The 19152-nt window shown below is 38.0% G+C and overlaps 1 protein-coding gene across 1 annotated transcript in view; it reads left to right on the top strand.

Annotated features, from left to right (window-relative positions):
- SRGAP3 (SLIT-ROBO Rho GTPase activating protein 3) overlaps positions 1-14168 on the top strand; it is a 105342-nt gene extending 91174 nt beyond the window's left edge. The window contains exons 19-21 of the mRNA XM_058166536.1: positions 453-602; positions 1845-2172; positions 9234-14168. Coding sequence (XP_058022519.1) covers positions 453-602; positions 1845-2172; positions 9234-9650 — 895 coding nt within the window. The 3' untranslated portion in view covers positions 9651-14168. The remainder of the gene's footprint in view (positions 1-452; positions 603-1844; positions 2173-9233) is intronic.
- Positions 14169-19152: the final 4984 nt, after the last annotated feature.

Here is a 19152-nt window from a genome sequence, read left to right as displayed (position 1 = left end):
ACCTCCGTTTGAGAAGGTGGGAGGGGCTACATTCAGAGTATAAAACGCACCCAGATTTTCACCCTCTTTTTTGGGGGGAAAGGGTGCGTCTTATACTCTGAAAAATATGGTAATTGTTTTCCCTGTCAGGAAATTTCTTCTTAATTCCAGGTTGGTTCTCTCTTTTAACCAGTTCCACCCATTCCTTTTTGTCCTATCTTCTGAGGCTTTGGAGAATAAGAAGATCCCCTCTTCTCTTGACAGCCCTTCAAGTATTGGAAGACAGCTATCATGTCACCCCTACTCCTTCTCTTTGTTAGGCTAGATATAACCTAGTTCATTTATTGTACAGGTTAACCACAGCAAATCCGTTGCTATTTTACCCACCGGCTGGCACAAATTAATGAGCAAGTTTTTCCCTCCTAAGTATGAAGCATTAAGCTCAGCCTAACAGAGATTTTTGTTACTCACAGGGATGATGCCTTTTCCGACAGCCTTAGTCAAAAGGCTGATAGTGAAGCAAGCAGTGGACCTCTGCTGGATGATAAAGCCTCATCGAAGAATGACATACAGTCTCCAACAGATCATATTCCAGATTATGGATTTGGAGGAGTAATGGGACGGTAAAAAAAACCCCCAATATTTTATTCTGATTTGGATACAATTATCTCTCTTCCCCATTCTTTTCTGGCTACAGGCAAAACGATCTCTGTAGATTGTAGAAAAGTTGTGAGCTGACTTGCACAGTTAATGTCAAGTTTCAACTTGGAAGAAGTATGCATATTGATTTATTTCACGGTTTCCACTATAAACCAGTAGACTTTAGGTTGCTTATTATAGTGTAAGCAACAAAAATAATTTTAAAAATTACGATAATGTGAAATTATTAAAATTATTAACATCCGCAAAAACATTAAACTCAAAAGATGTAGTGAAGAATGATAGTATTCATTGTTTTGTAAAGTTGTTGTGGCCCACCATTGGCCAGCAGAGCTGGCAGCAGATTCGGACAGTGAGGAGGTTGGGGAGGAACATGGGCCAGTCCTGGAGTTTGGGGAAGGCTCTAATGAGGGCTCTGTGTTGGAGGCAGAGAGGGGGCCAGGGCCATATGCCAGTTATCAGTTGCCTTGGAGTCAGACATCAATGAGGCAGATGAACAGCTGGAGCCTGTTCCCAGTGTGTGTATGCACAGAGTTGCCAGACAAAGGGAACAGCTAAGGGACAAGGGTCAACTTGGCAATAAGGCTACAGGTGGATGATGCACTCATGGCCCCCCCACGTTCCCCACGCTTTTGGCATGCAATGGCACGGTGGGCCCGATAGGCCTGTTTTTCACCCTCCTCAGGGTCCAGAGGCTTTCTAGGAGCCTGGGGAGGATGAAAACGGTCTCTCCCCCCCACCCCCGAGGCCCTCTGGAGGCTGGAAACAGCCCGTTTCCTGACTTCCAGTGGGCCCAAAAGGCCCGAAAATTAGCTGGCAGGTGCACACATGTGCACTGGAGCTGAGCTAGGGTAAATGCTCGCATGCCTACAGATAGGACTCCATGTGCCATAGGTTTGCCATCACGGGCTTAGATAGTGAGAAAAAAAATTCATCACAGGTCAGGATAAGAAATATGCATTACTTATTTATTGGTAGAAGATAGCCCAGCAGTTTCAAATATCCAGATGTTAAACAACATAAGGGAGAGCCCTGTACTAGCCCACAAAGGAAAGGTTAAGAGATTTGATTCTTCAACTTGACATTTCAAGGCAGTCACTAAATTCCCCTCTTTAAAACAGCTCTATGAACATTTAGTTATCAGTCCAGCTGAATTTGGAAATATGGAGCAACGATTTCACAAGCATGTTGGTCTTATTTTCTAGGGTGAGGTTAAGATCTGATGGAGCAGCAATCCCTCGCCGTCGAAGTGGTGGTGACACACATAGCCCCCCAAGAGGTTTTGGTCCAGGAATAGATACTCCTCCTCGAGCAGCAGCTTGTCCTAGCAGTCCTCACATGCTGCCATTGAACAGAGGTAGGATTGAAAGCCCAGAAAAACGTAGGATGGCAACGTTTGGAAGTGCTGGCAGTATCAATTATCCAGACAGAAAGACATTGAGTGATGGCCATCAACTGAGGTCAACTTGTAGCTCAACTCGGCATAGTAGTCTTGGCGATCAGAAATCATTAGAAGCTGAAGCACTGGCAGAGGTAAGAGGAGCGCTATATAGAAACTACATATTATAGAAATTTTAGATACATCAGGTATTTAGCAATGTATTTTTAAAAATTCAATCTATAATGGCTTGGTTTAAGGGTTAGTAGTTTCTGAACTCAAATAACGTGCATCAAAAATTTTCCAACATCAAATGGTTGATTACTTACGGTACATTTCTGTGTTTCACAATAGAAGTTTCTTTTTTAAAAAAAATTACTATTTTTATATGTCTAGTGAAATTGCTGCCTTCAGAGGAAGTTAAGAATATACTCCTGGTTAAGAGTAGTCTCTCTAATACATGCTCTCACTGTTCTTCTGCATCCCCAGAACACTGCTAATCAACAGATTCTTTTAGAGGGATAGGGAGAGTTTAAAGAGCAGAATATATGCTCAAACTTTGTTTTTGCAGTCCTGATGAAAATCGATTTTGTTGTACAACTGTGAACCCTTGGGTTAGTGCATGTGTATGTACATGTGTGAATATTATGTTGTAGCATCCAGCTGAAGCTTGGTTGATCAAGCAGGATTTGGACAGACTGATTTGATCCCTGATTTGGATCACAAAATGACAGTTCTATAGGTTAGACCAGGGATGTCAAACTCTATTTCATTGAGGGCTGCATGAGGGTTTGTTTGATGCAGGGGAGCTGAGTGGGTGTGGCCAGGATGGGCATGGCCAGCTTGATGTCCTGCAGCCCATGTACGGTCCTCCTGGGCTCCATTTTTGGCTGCAATGGCCTCCTGCAGCCCTCTGGCAGTGAAAACGGAGCTCAATTGGGAGGGCCCCCCGCACACAACCCTCCCGAGCTTCATTTTTGCTGGCAGAGGCACCGTGAGATGGTCCTTCGCTATTTCCAGGGCATCCAGCCCGCAGGCCTTGAGTTTGACATCTCTGGGTTAGACTAAGACGTTTTTTAAGACTCTCTGAAGAAAGTACAATATCTCCACAAAGCCACCTGGAACTGAGCTAAACACAAAGGGCATTCTCTATTTATTTATCACATATGTGAAAAAAGGCTCAAGCAAAAGGCTGTGCAGATCTATCGAGGTAAAAAAGTTTCCCAGATCAAATATTTTTCCCTATAAAGTATATCAGAAGATTATTGATTTATATCAAGGAGGAAAAAACGGCAGAGAGAAATCATCTTTGCTGAGGGTTTTTAAAAATCTGAAATGGCAAGTAAGCCTTTCAGTAGGTAGAATTTATGGGCTAAACATAAAATAAATGGCCATATATGTGCAGGTTCAGCTGAGCATCTCTTTTCTTTTAGCTGCATAGGTTGCAGCTGGACCTGTTGCTTTTCGGGCTGACATCTTTCGACTTTTACTGTGTGGGCTGTTGATTGAGTGATTATCCTGTCACTTTTTAGTGCTAGCTTTTTTGCTTAGCGCTATGACACTTTCCATTACAGGAAACCTAATGGATAGCGGTGTTCCATTTTTAAATAAAGCCACTGGTGATTTGTAGATCACTGGATTTAATTTTAGTACTGCCATTTTCTTTTTTATAGGGGAAAGGGAGCTTTTTTCCCACCCCCCATTTAATTTACACAGCAGTAAGCATTTCATGCCTACGACTAGGACTCTGTCCAAAGCTCTAAAAATCATTTAAACAAAAATTGGTAATTGTGCGTGTAGGCTGCTGCTTCTCAAGTTGGCAGGGAAGCAAGCTGAGAAGCAATTACAAATCGAGCATTTCAAAATTCTGTAACAGGTATTGAGAACTCCAAAGAGAGGGATGGTTCTTCTAACTTCTTGTCTTTGTCATAAAACGTAACATAAAGAGCCTCTTATGAATTAGCGGGACAGGGGGAGTACTAAAAATGTACATTGGAAGAGGAAAAGCAGTATAATGTTAAAGAAAAAGAGTAGTGTAACAAATGGTTAGTAAAGATTGTGAACGACAGAGGAAAAACAAACAAAAATATAATTGAAAAGAAATATGAAAAAAGAACTTCATTATGCATTTCTACATAAATGCATAACAATTCCTGGAGAACAGACAAATTTCAGATCATCCTAATGATCCCCAACCTGGTATCTTTTGATTCACAATTCTTTGGAGGCCAAAAGGCTAAGGAAAATTGGAATTAGGCTATCCTGGTTATAAATTTAATCATTTGTCAATGATGTTAAATGTTGTAGCACAACCTGATATTCTAAATCTCATGTAGTATTTCACTGAATTCAACTATTCTAGAGTGCAGAATCGTGCATAGTCTTGAAAACAAATTCTGCCAAGGTTGATAGCATTTCATTCTCCGCAAGCTTACATAGAGATGGAGTCATAAAACTGTTCTAAAATGTCAGTCCTATCAATGACCTTTCCCAAACTTATATAAAACGTATCTGGGTCTTTTGTTCTAATAAATATTACAGAAATAAGAATAGTGATTCATGGTGACATACACAAAGTTAAATATCACATGTATTTGTGGGTCCTGGTTTAGTAAAGACTATTTAGGAAAGGGATATTTGAGGTATGTGTAAATGTCAGCCTAGTGTGCAACTTCTGTTAAATGAAAAAAGCACAGGGCAAAAATACCAGTTCCATGGCAGGAACAGTTCAGAAGGGGATTGAAAATAAAACTGCCAATCTGTAATGTCATGATAGAAATGTATGATACATTGCATTTGGAGTTCCATTTTGGCTTCAAGAAGTGAACTACTGGAAAATTGTAGAAAAGAATGACTTGGAATGATTGATTATGTGCTAACTAGTTGGTGTTGACTCTTTAAGCAGCCTGGTACAGAGATACATTTCCTCCATGACTACCTGCTCCTAACTTAATCCAACAGTGCATTCTTTTCTGCTATAACTGCATCTCTCTATCTTGCTGCTTGTCATTGTCTGCTTCTCTTTCCTTCCACCTTCTTCAGAGAGCTACGTAGGTCTTTGCATAATGTGTCCAAAGTATGGTAATTTGAGCCTGGCCATTTTTGCCTCAAGAGGAATTGTTCAATCCATTTGTTTGTTTCCTTGGCTGTCCATAATATCCTTAGGAGTCCTTTTCAATGCTGAGGTTCAAAAGCATCAATATTCTCCTTATCCTGCTTCTTCAAAGTCCAGTTTTTATTTTCCTAGAGCAGTGATGACGAACCTTTTCAGCTCAGGTGGAAATGTCACACGTGCACGCGCTTGTCGGGGCCGCGCTCCAGACAAGCCAAACTTCTGGGTTCTAGCATACATGCGTGCCCAATGATCAGCTGGCCAGCGCTCATGCGCAAGCCGGTTTTTGGCACTGCCATGCGCATGAAGGACAGCTGATCATCATGCGCATGCGTGCCAGAAACCCAGGCAAGGCCATGTGTGCTGAGTAACATGACTTCGTGTGCCACTTTGGGCACACATGCCATAGGTTCGCCTTTATGGCCCTCGAGTGTGACAGGGAATACAATGGCTTGCACTTTCCCCAGTTTTCATAGATAAAAATCCATCATGGCATCTTAATGTCTTTTCCAAGCTCTTCATTGTTGCTCTACCAAGTGCTAGCCTATGCCATATTTATTGACTGCTTGTTCCTTTGTTATTGATGGTAAAAGGTAGAAGCAATCTATCACTTCAGTAGTTTAATTATAAAGTCTAGCCATAACGATTAGTAGGGTTAAAAAAAAGTCTCTTACAAGCAAAAGTAAAATGTTTGGGTCTCTTTAGAATATTGAAGATAGATAAGAGGAATCAGACTGCACAAAATCAAATATAGGGATCTGTTAGAATACAATGTTAGAATTTAGGGATCTTGCTCTGAAATGAAATATGACAAGAATGAGGACAGACAAAAGAATCACATAACAAAAAGCTATTGCCATCAATATATCTATGTACAGTTTTCTTAGTAAACAGTGTTATTCACAATTCAAGTCTGACTTCTTTTAAGAGGTACTATAAGTGTGTTTTATCTGCTGAATGTGATGCAATTCATCAGTTGCTGTCAAAGTTCATCTGTAAAAGCTAAGTCTGTCTTTTTAACAAGATATATACTGTATATTGTTAAATATATTGTTTTGCAAAAGCTTGGAAAACACACACACACACACACACACACAAAATCTTTCTTTAAATATAAGTATATACATATATTATATCTGCCTGCCTGCCCCCCCTCTCTCTATTGTATTTATGTACCTATCCATCCACCCACCCATTATTTGATTTGTGGTTTAAAAAATGGCACAGAAGCTGTGTGCTAGCTGAGTGCTAAGGATATTACAGGCATGACAAAGTAATATTTTTCCTAGTTGCCAGCAAAACATCCATTGATTCATTTGCATGAAATTCTGGTATTCTTTGGAATGTGCATTCAAGGGTATTTCATTCATTTCTAGAGTAGGGTGTAGATTGTAGTATTCCTGTTGTCTGACAAATCACCCTATCTGAAACACAGACCATGCTATTCTAGTCATCCCTATTTCTACATTAATATTTGTTGTTGTTGTACCTTCGAGTCAGTTGTGACTCCTGGAGACTGCCTGGATAGAAAACCCTGCAGTTTTCTTCCCAAGCTTTTTTAGAACAATTTCCTATTGCCATTGTCAACATAGTGTTGAAATCCATTTTTTTCCTATGCCATTCTGTGGGCGTGGCTTGGTGAGTGTGGCAGGGGAAGGATACTGCAAAATCCCCATTCCCTCCCCACTCCTGGGGGAAGGATATTGCAAAATCTCCATTCCCACCCAACTCTGGGGCCAGCCAGAGGTGGTATTTGCCGGTTCTCCGAACTGCTCAAAATTTCCGCTACCAGTTCTCCAGAATCTGCTGGATTTCACCCCTGCCTAAACACCATTAGTTCTCTGAAAGAACTTTTTCCTCAGTAGCATCATTGGCAGTATATGGTCAGTAATTTTATATTTTCTATCCATGTGGTTTTCTTGATAAAACTACAGGAGTGGTTTCACATTTATCTTCTACTGCGCAGTGGGAATTGATGCGTTTGCCATTGTTGCTGAAGTGATCATCTGCCTCTTGACATCTTTCTATATTGCAGCTACCCAATAGAGATTCCTGCTTGCTTTAGTTGGGCAGCTGGGATGACCTTTGGGCCATGGGCTACCCTGCTAGGAATATGCACTCTTGGCATTCACTCTCTGCATTCTTCACTCACCCCTCCCAGGAACAGCTGCCCCCTCTCATGATGAAGCAGCACAGCAGGAACCGGGAGGGGGAAATCACTCATAAATGAAGCTAATTAGAAGCCAGGGCAGTTGAGTTAAAATTGGTATATACTATTGCTCATAAAATGTACACAAGAAAGCAATCTGGCTTCCAATAATTTGTACCAGCTGTGGTTTTTGGACACTCTACAAGGGCAGCCCCTATTATTCTTCAAGGGCAGCAACCAATTACTGTGCCTTGTAGACATTGAAATAGGACATGATTAATGCATAGATTGCTGTAGCCATATCCATATGCTTCAGAAAGCTGGTACCCTGGCAAAGATTTACCATGTTTTTATCTTGTTCATTTATTTATGTCTTCCTCACTCTCATTTCTTTTGTCAGTATTTCACTCCCCTGTCCTCTTCCCCTCTTAGTGGCAGTTATTAGGCTCCAATGTCAGGGAACACCTCTCCCCAATTACTTCTACCTGATACTTCTACCAGCCATGGTAGAAGTACCAGGTAGAGCCATGGTAGAGCCATGTTGCAGGCCTTGTCTGCTAAGAAGATCTAGGAGAAAAGCCTTTTCTGCCCTTTGCCCTATCCATCCCCCACTCCCCAAGATGAGGTCACCCCAACCAGTACGTCTTCTGGAAAACCCCCATAATGAGTAGCCAGGGGGTTTCCTGGCAGCAGATGGACTGATGCTGTATGGCATCTTATTAACCCTTGTTTTTATTTATGTTAATTATTTAATCATTTTAATTCAATTTTTATATTCTGCTTTAATTGTTGGTTTTATTGTACGTAGAGTTGTGTGTCATGAGTGACTAAATAAATTTGATAAAATAATAAATAAATAGAAGAGATAGCTTCATGTAAGATGCAAATACACAGCAAGCTAAATACCTTCCATCCAAAGAGGATACATTTATTTATTTATATTTTATTTATTTTATTTTATTTATTTATTTTATCACAATAGTATATATAAGCATAAGCATGAAAATAACTATATAATATATAAGCATATATATAAGCATAAGTATGTAATAACTATATTAATTGGATATAATGAAAGGAAACAATAGGACAGGAACCGTAGGTACGCTTGTGCTCTTATGCACGCCCCTTACAGACCTCTTAGAAATGGGGTGAGGTCAATAGTAGACAGTTTTTGGTTAAAGCTTTAGGGATTTTGGAAAGAGACCACAGAGTCTGGTAGTATATTCCAAGTATTAACAACTCTGTTACTGAAGTCATATTTTCTGCAATCAAGATTACATCAGGAGACAAAAAATATTAATTAGATAAGAAAGGTGGTGCTACTACCTCAGTTTTAAACAGAATGGCTGACCTGATATCCTGCCATACCAAAACTGAAAGACGTGGAATTGCATTGTGGAAATTAAGTTATAGTTGAAAGAGCTCACATCCATTTGAAATCAGAAATGCAGCATCCAGGTATACTAACCGTGTTCCCTTGATATTGCATCTACTTGTTTATCAATTCTACTGTGTTCTTTTTTTAATGTTTTTAATTGGATTATATCTAAAATAATCATATTTTTATTTAGAAATTTTGAGAGTTATCTACAGAATGGGATCCAAAAATATATTTTCACATTCTCAGTGTGTCTCAGCGTAGTGAACCTTTTCCAGCCTTTGCCCTTCAGGTCTCTTGGGCTTCAGCTCTTACAATTCATAGCTGAAGAACCAACCTGAAGTAGGGTTGCACTATTAGACCATTATATGAGTATGAAATGTATATGCTGTAGTTTACGGGCAAGCAGAGACTTGATTACTGTCATCAGTCCCATGCAAATTATTTCATGAGTTGTTGTTCCCCTCAAGGTTATCTGTATCAAACCTTCTGCCTCAAATAAATAAGAAAAGAAACTAGATCATCATCTAATTCAAGGAATGGTCACATTCTGTTTGTATTTCTGTGTTTACAGGACATTGAAAAGACCATGAGCACAGCCCTGAATGAGCTGCGTGAGCTCGAAAGGCAAAATACTGTGAAACAAGCCCCCGACGTTGTCCTGGACACTCTTGAACCAATGAAGAACCCACAAATTGGTTCGGTCAATTCTGAACCTGCCAGTCCCCTTCACACCATCATGATCAGAGACCCTGATGCAGCTATGAGGCGGAGCAGCAGCTCAACCACTGAAATGATGACGACATTTAAACCTGCACTCTCAGCCCGGCTTGCAGGAGCTCAGCTGAGGCCCCCACCAATGCGTCCCATCAGACCTGTTGTCCAACATCGATCAAGTAGCAGCAGCAGCTCAGGGATGGGGAGTCCTGCGGTGACACCCACAGAGAAGCTCTTCCCTAACAGTTCTTCAGATAAATCTGGCACAATGTAGCTATTGCTCTCACCAAGGAGAATTCTTTGGGAAAATGATGGATCATTCTGATCTTCATTTCTTTGGGGAAGGAAGCAGTATGATTGTACAAATGATATTCTTAGAAGAAAAGACAGGGAAAATGTGACTCTTGTAAAAAAAAATAAAGACAATATTTGGGATTGTAGAAGTGGTTTAAGGATTTACATACATAACAACATTGCTGAAAATATTTGGTACTACCCACTGTCATCTTATGTAATTACCACTGGAATATTCAAGTCTGTCTAGAAATATATATGAAACTTTATGTAGCTCAGTAACAATTTAATAGACTTACCTCACCCTTAGATATCTGCTAGAGTGTGTTTTTGCCTGTGTGTGTAAATTACACAGCAACTATACATCAAGCAATAGACTTATTGATCAGTTTGTGAACTGAATTTTCATATCAGTGCGGTTTGGCTTTAGAGTTACAAATGAAACGAAACACTAGTTGTCCTGGAAATACTGAATTTGTTTGGTGGTGATGATCAATTCGGTTCTCATAGATGGGTGGATTTCTGTTTTCAAATTCATCTCTTAAAGACTGCTTCATTGGAATATGGAAACTTGTCGTTTTCTGGTTGAAGAAGTACACCAGATGTGGATGCAAACAGTAAAAAGTGGTACAATTTCCCCTTATATAAAAGGGAAATCTAGGATGTTTTGTACGTACTTCATGTTGTAGCACAGTATTACATGTGTACAAAAGAAACTCAACTCCCACTGTTTTCAAAACAGAAGAGGACTTTGAAGTAACCTTTGGTTGATAACAATAAATAAATAGGCTACCTTATATAGTCGTTGAAATATTTTATTCTCTCATCTCCCTTTTGCTAATGATTCCTCTGGAGAAAAAAAAATCTGTTTTAATCTGGATTAAAACAGGCAAGGAGGGTTTTAATAAAATTATATTTCTTTAAAGTTCCTTAGCAGTATATAAGGGGGTTTCTGGGCCATATCCCCTTGCATGAATAGCATGATCCATACTTGATTGAGCTGGGCATATATCTGAACTGATAAGATGACAATTTGCACTTTCTCTACTGTACTATGTAACAATATACAGTGATTTGGGGTTTACAGAAATGAAATTGGTCTCTATTCTTTAATATAGGCAAAAAGCAAAACAAAAAAAAGCAACAACCAAGAATTCTAGCAATTTGCATGCTTGCCTTTTTTTTTTCTTTTTCTTTTCACTGAATTCAAGGCTCTTCTTGCTGCTTTTTTAAAATCAGCATTTATGATCAGATGTCTCTTAATACCAGCCCTTCAACGAGGATAATTTTGTTTACTTTCAATCAGTACCCTTATATTTTTAACATGGATAAATCTTACTGAAACTGCACACTCTGTTAAATCTGCATGTTCCACTGCTTTGATATCTTTTGAATTTATTTTGCAATGGCCACCGTTTGAAATGAAAGGAAATGTTTTCCATTTCTCGTTAGAGGTCAATTTTAGTGACTTCTGGGTAATTGGTGACCTTGAATTTGCCTTGCTGTACTTTTAACTCATAGTACGCTTTCAGCCAAAATTTAATTTGTAAGCATTGCAATCTGTGTTGCCAAAGGGGGAAAATATATTCGTATTTATCCTCTGATTCCTAATACCACCTGTTTTCAGAAATTGCATAGAAGAAGGACATATTCTATGAAATAACCTTTTCATCCGTGACGTGAACATACATGACATTGTGTTAATCTCATTTTCTGTATCTCATCTGTGAACATGCTTCATTTCCTGAAGCCTTGCCTGTTCTAGCCTGTTTATATATTGCTGTACTTGCTTCCAGTATGAAAAATATCTGCTGAACTGTAATGTTTCTTCTTCATGCTAAATTTTAATTGCGGCCCTGTGACTCCAGATCCTTGCACTTAATAGATAATTCAGTATATTAGAAATGCATCAGTAAAAATGAGAACAACCTCCAATCCTGAAGGAATTTTGACCTTCTCATATATAGTGTGAAAGGAATGTATGTAGTTATTCTAATATTGTTCCTCAATATAATAATATAATGATAAATGGTGTTTATCTATATGTCTGCTAATGTAGTAGGCATTTTTAATGCCATGATTAGTTAACCGTGCTAGTTTTTCATTTATGATATTCTTTTAATTCCCCCCTTCCAAATCACCTACATATCCCTGAACCTTCCTTAGCATATGAACAGCCTCTAGTTCAGGGATCCCCAACCCCGGTCTGTGGATTGGCACTGGTCCGTGGATGCCAGAAAACGGGTCACGCAAACAAATGAAACCCCATCAGTGGGATGCAGGCAACACACGAAACGATGCCTTGTCCGGTCCACAGAAAAAACCTCTCTCCATGGAACTAATCCCTGGTGCCCAAAAGGTTGGGAGCCTCTGCCCTAGTTTATTATGACAACAAATATTCCATTTGTGGTAGTAATGCACCAACAAATGTAATTTTTGCATAGGTTGGATATTGCAAAGTGGGACAGGTAGGGAAGAGAGAGACATTTGGCAAACCGTTCTATTTTCATTGCCAGTAATATTTTTTTCTTACTTTGCTTTATGGAGAAGAGTTGCTTTGATTACATTTGTGCGTGTTACACATATTTTTCAAAATGATGAGAGCCGAAGAATTACCTGAAGGTTTACTTTTCTCCTTAAAGATAAGATACATTATACCTTTTATTAAATTATTTTTGTTTCTATTTTATATTGGTTGTTAGTGGTTGTTTTTTTTAAAAAACTCTTTAAGTGCCTTTTGAGCACCAGAACAAATCTTTGGATTAAATGTGCTTGGGAGATGGACATATCAAAATATCTCTTGTACAGTTTCTTCCGTTTTTTAATAAGAACAAGGATTGTCTTTAATTTTTAAGAAAAAAAAATATTCTGTCTTGTCAAATTGGTGTTGACTATTAGGAATTGCAAAAGAGTCCTTTGTCCAACTCTTTGTAGTTTTAAACAACAAGACTTGGAATGAAGCTAATGAACTAATCATACTTCCTGATAGGAAATTCTTGTATCCTTGTTGCATAGGCTTCAGCTGGCAGCAATTTCTCTTTTAAACATATTTTGTTCTGCAGAAGTGCTGTTTCCTGATTGTCATGCACAAGGGAAATTCTTGATAGATTCATCTCTATGTTTTCAGACACATTTGGGCATGGCTTGACCCAACCCAGCAAAGATTTCAAGGGAGAATGTAAAATGCATACAAGTACAAATGGGAAGAAAATGTGTTGGTGTGTATGTGTGGAAGAGAAAGGAGAGGGGGAACACATGTTAACTCACTTTTAAAGGGGTAAAATAAAGTTTCTTTTACTGACCAATTCTTTAGTCCTCCCCCCCCCATGCTATTTGATGAGAATCCTAAGTAAAGATGCTATTTCTGTTGAGAATATCCCTGTAGCTAAATAATGACACTATCTCTGTCCTTAATGATAAATAATGAGAATATTCCTGTTGGCTGACATTTTACCAAACCCAGACATTATATAGGAAGCTAGTAAAAGAGGGTAAATGACAATTCACCACAATCAACTCGCCATGGCCAACTTATCAGGGACAACTTACTGTGGGACAAGAGTTACACTAATATCAAAGAAATGGTGGAATAGAACCATTAAAGAAAGGATAGAAAAGGAGGGATAAAATGAAATGTTAATTTTAAAAAAGTTAAATCATTAAAAAAATTATTTTATATAATTGAATTGTTAAATTGTCCCACGGCAAGTTGGCCATGGTGAGTTGACTATGGTGAGTTGTCCCATTCCGAGGAAGAGAGCATGGGATTTGTATAATTTATAGAAGTTGTACGAAGAAAATGCAAGACCACACATTTTTACGTAAGAACTAGGAGCGATGGACTTGATGCTTCCCACCAAGGCAAAGTAACTGACTCTTCCCATAAATGTATGTCATGCTTAATTGGAATTACTTTAACTTACAATGAGGGAAATGACTTGTTTCTTCTCCTAGCCTGTTCTCTTATCTTATAACTTGTGAAGGTACTCTTTTTGTTCAGCCAAGTGAAATATGTTATGGTGCTGACTTAGAAGCAATTCCACCTGCCCTTATATTATTGATGTACAGAAACTGTCATAAGAAAACTATGTAAATGTTAAAGATTCTTTAATAATATAAGGACTGTGCAGTTTTCTTTTTTTTTAGACTAAACAATTCCCCATTATTATTTTTTTGGAAAATCTGATATTTTGGACTATATTATCAGTGCTGCATTTTTCATAGTATGGCGATAGGCCTCCTGAATCCAGTTTGCTTCTGAGTGGCTGCTTCTTGTGTTGCCAGAAAACTCTAGGAAACTGCTGGTTGGCTGCCCTATATAATGATTGTTGTCCCTCTTATGAATATTGTCTCTGTAATGTATGATTTTAAAAAAGGTCCATTCAGTTAGAGTATCTGATTGGATCCTATGTTATGTATGCTATAATGCCATGTAGATCAAACCACTGGTTGGGTACAGACTCATCCTGTTGAATAAACAGTTTACCTTTTCTCAAAATATTATTCCAGTCATGATTTAATAGTCAATAGTATTCTGTAGCACATGTATTTATTTAATTATAAAAATTCAAATATTTGGGTAGATGTAAAGCAGATAAAATGAGTAAAATTGACACCAACTTTAGGAACACCCAAGAATCTACACTTTTAATAATTTAAATGATTGAAGCAACAGCTATGCCTATTTCTCATATTCTTCCAGAAGTAAATCCCAGAATCAATATTTATAGCTGAGAAGGAATGAAAGCTTTGATGAATAACATGAAAAGTAATACTGTAATGATATTGGAAAAAGCGAGGCAAATGGGAAAATGGATGAGGCATGCATTCTGAAGAATAACCACCTCAATATTTTATTCCTCTATAACTAGTTTTAAAATGAACTTTTAACAGAAATCTATTTAGCAATAGGATGATGACTTTGACAAACTCAACAATTTTGAAGATGACACCTAGTAGAAATGTCATCTTCAAAGCTGTTGAGTTTGTCAAATTCTGTAATATTCTGGAGCCTCAATATTCTGGAGCTTCTGTTATATTCTGGAAGCTTCTTATCCAAGCTTCGTACCCAAGAAGCTTCTTACCCAAGCTTCAGAGCTGGGTAAGCTTTAACTTCAGAGCTGAAGAAGCTTCTTGGGTAAGAGGTGAAACGTCTTCAAAAGAAAAAACGAAGTCCAGTTGCCTCCTGAAAAAGCACCTTTGGGACAACCATATTATATGTTTATAGAGCTGAAGAAGCTTCTTGGGTAAGAAGTGAAAAGTCTTCAAAAGAAAAACCAAAGTCCAGTTGCCTCCTGAAAAAGCACCTTTGAGACAACCATGACCTCGATGACTGAGAATCTCCATAGACCCATATGTAATATGATCCCTTTTAAAAATGAACTGCTCATAAAAATTGTAGCCATCAGCAGTACGACAGGTAATCCTGGATGTACAACTGTTTGCTTATCAAACCTTCAAAGTTAACAATGGAATTAAAAAAAGCTACTTTCGAAACATCCTTCAAAGTACAACTGCCGCATACACACATACACGCACACACACACATACCCCTATGGTCATACGATTGCATTTCTGGTGCTTGGCAACTGGCTCACATTTATGACTGACTGCAGTGTCACACAGTCTTGACCATGATTTTCAACTTTTTTTTCCCTGTTTTCTGGCCAAAAACACTCATTGGCTATGTTGGATTTGCTTAATGACTACATGGTTCTCAGTGACTTGCTCTATGAACATTGCAAAAATGGTTGCAAAATACAATCCAGTCCTGTGGTGCCTCGGTTTACAACTGCAATATAAGTCATAACTGCAATTCTGGGCTCAGTTCTGGTGAAAGGTCTCAGCCTACTGTATATTTGGGGAAAGCACTGCAGTGCTTATTGTATAGGCAGAGCACAGTGCTCAGGATATGATTGTTTATTTTAAATGTTTGGTTTGCACCACTTCTGAATGTTTTTGAGTATTTCCCACCCTCATGTTGTACAATTACTGTCGCGTGAAGGGAGAGCACAGAAGGCTTCATTGGCCCTATCTCATTCTTAGTACTTTCTTTTAGTGAAACAGGAGGTGTAAATAGAAGAGGATATATCCAGCTCAGGGATGAACAGTTCTTACACTGTACATTGTACTGTGTGTTGTACCGTATGTTGTACTGAATGTTGTATTCTTAGCAGCCATTATGTAAGACAGACAGGCAAAAGAGTAGCAATGTGCACCCATGAATGCCAGGTAGCGGTCAGAAGACACAATTAAACTCCTTAAGCTCACAATACATGTACAGATTCAATTATAATTTCAACTGGAAAACTGAGTATCCTATACCAAGCTAAATTCCTGGAAAAATATAGGGAATTCCTGGAAGCTTGGCATTCAGACAAATCTGAATTCAGTAACAGAGTTGTTAATGCCTGGAATGCACTACCTGACTCTGTGGTCTCTTCCCAAAATCCCCAAAGCTTTAACCAAAGACTATCTATTATCGACCTCACCCCATTCCTAAGAGGTCTGTAAGGAGCGTGCATAAGAGCACCAGCGTGCCTACCGTTCCTGTCCTAATGTTCCCTTTGATTGTATCCAATTCGTATGGTTATTTCATGCTTATACTTATATATACTGCTGTGTTTGACAAATAAATAAAATAATAAATAAATAAATAAATCAGTCATCAATAAACACACGAGTAAACCATATTTAAACACCATTCAAAAGAGGCAATAAAAAAACTAAGAAGGAATAAAAATCCAGGATGCCGCCAATCCTCAGATAAGCAAGGATTAATACCAGACAAACAAGCAGAAAACAATATCGTAATAAAGAAACTAGCAAAGAGAAAAATATACACCCCCCCCACCAAAGTACTGTATATAAATAGGGAGGAAATCCCATATTTACGCACACTGGTGATGTTACCTAGTAAGGTAATGAAACATCTGCAGGAAAATAAAGGGACTTCACAGGAGGTTTAGTGTTCAAAATATGCATGAATCATGGAGGTTTCCTACATAGTTTGGCTTTGGGAAGACTACAGTTCTCAGTCCCAAAGGAAACTGATTCAGTAAGTGGAGATCTATGGGACAGGATCCGATAGCTCATCCCTGCTCTGGTAATCCCATGGATTAGTTATGAAATGTCTGAATAATGTACTGTTATTACTGGATGTAAGTAACGCTTTCACATTGCTAGCAGTATTTCAGTTAATTTTAAAAAGTACTGAAAAGTATATAGGGCCAAAATGTAACAACCGTTACAAATCTTTAAAATAGCTGCACCTTTTCATTGGGCTTATGCAACAGCCCTCCATAACCAAACATCACATAATCTTTTTTGTTGTTGTTGTTGTTGCCTATTTCAGCTTTTCACATTTAACAATGTACTTGAATTATAGATGTCAACCTAGCTATTTTTTCCCCCTCAGATCTGAACAAAATTGTGTCACAGCAATGTAATATCCAATTAATATCCTTGAGCGGCTCAGACTGTTATTAACCACAGCTGCTTGCAATTACTGCAGGTTCAAGTCCCACCAGGCCCAAGGTTGACTCAGCCTTCCATCCTTTATAAGGTAGGTAAAATGAGGACCCAGATTGTTGGGGGCAATAAGTTGACTTTGTATATAATATACAAATGGATGAAGACTATTGCTTGACATAGTGTAAGCCGCCCTGAGTCTTCGGAGAAGGGCGGGATATAAATGCAAATATATATATATTTGCTCCCAGAAGCACGAAGCTGAAGCCTGAAGATGACGAATGAGACTTCGTCGAAACGTCGCCAAGACACTTCCAATTTTACGCAGGAGAAAACCCGAATAACCAAAGATCTACATACAAACACCCGCGAAAACCTCAGAAAACAAATATATATATATATATATATATATATATATATATATATATATATATATATATATATATATATATAAATATATATATATATATATATATATAGTTATTACAACTCATATATATATGCTTATATATTGTATAATTATTTCATGCTTATACACATATGATGCTTATACTGAGTGACAAAAATAAATAAAGAAATAATAAAGAAATAATCTGAACAATGGGGCACCAAAGCCTGAACTATAAATGATATCTACTGAAACACAAATTGTCTAAAAGAAGTCGATCACAAAACAACTATCCTCTACAGTCATTTTAAATACATTTCATTCATTTAGTAGTATATTAAATGAATAAATGAAAGTTGAAATTGGCTGCCACACTTAATGGTTATTTAAAATAATTATGACATATTTCATCCTGTTTGGATTTCAGAACATTTCAGAATAATGGACTGAGCATCATATGTGTATGGCAAATATATCAATTTATTTGAATGCTTGGGAGAACATCTATGCATTCTAAGATTATCCAGTCTTAGATGCTTTTTCAGAAAGCTGACTCAACACTTACTCAAGATAAGCAATCACAGATGTGTAATCTTAATCGTAAATCATGACATGAGTTATTCCTATTGAATTTGATATCTAGTTTGCAGCAGCGTTTTAAATTTATTTAACATATATATGGTATAGCTTCTCCTGGATTTTTTTGTAACTGCAATTATAATCCATTGAATACCTTTTCTTTTTCAATTCATATACAAATTAAAATATTATTATTATTATATTATTATTTAAAAACTAAAAAGAGATAGGTTGCTGTACAATTGCATGGCTACAAAGCTGCTTTCTGTATTATCAAAAATCAATATTGGTGCCACATGAAATGTAAATAGTAAGTAACCACAGTAATGCACTTTCAAGGAAAAAAAATAGTGGTAAGCACATACTTGTTCTTTTAAAGCATTATGGGTAATGGTTTGATATAATGGTGTTCAAGAAGGTCCAATCTTACAATTAGAAAAAGAAAGCGGTTACTTCCAATGGCAGGCTGGGGCAGGCAGCCATTGGGGCTTCTCCTTTCAATTGCACAATCCAAGTAATTGTTGCCTTGTAAGTATGAATGCCTTAATTCTCATTAATTGTACATGGCACAGTACATTTTCAGTGTCATCTTGCATGGGAATTATCTGTTAAAATTATCTGTTAAAATGATACCTCAATGTGGTGATATAATACAATTCTTAGTTACCTTATTGTAACAAACGTCTAATATGATTCTTTCATATTAGCAGTTATTGGATCCATTTAGCACTTTTGAAACACTTCACCCCCCCCCCAAAAAAAAAGAGGGTAGAAATGTTGGTGCATCTTATACACTGAATACAGCCATTTTGGGCCTCCTGAAGCCCCACCCTGCGCATCCCGCTTTTGCGAAAAACAGGGCACGTTTTTTTGCAAAAACAGGGCATGCAGAGGCTTTGGGAGGCCTGCAGAGTGCTCCTGGGGGCTGGGGAGGGAAACTTTTTTTTCTTGCTTACCTCTTCGAAATCTTGGTGCGTCTTCTACACTGGTGCATCTTATAGTCTGAAAAATATGGTATGTTGAATTGGGCTGGTCATATAAACAG

The sequence above is a fragment of the Ahaetulla prasina genome, chromosome 2 (genome assembly GCF_028640845.1).
Source record: "Ahaetulla prasina isolate Xishuangbanna chromosome 2, ASM2864084v1, whole genome shotgun sequence".
NCBI classification, from domain to species: Eukaryota; Metazoa; Chordata; class Lepidosauria; order Squamata; family Colubridae; genus Ahaetulla; species Ahaetulla prasina.
Note: the sequence above shows the minus strand (reverse complement) of the source record. Positions and strands in the feature narration are given on the sequence as shown.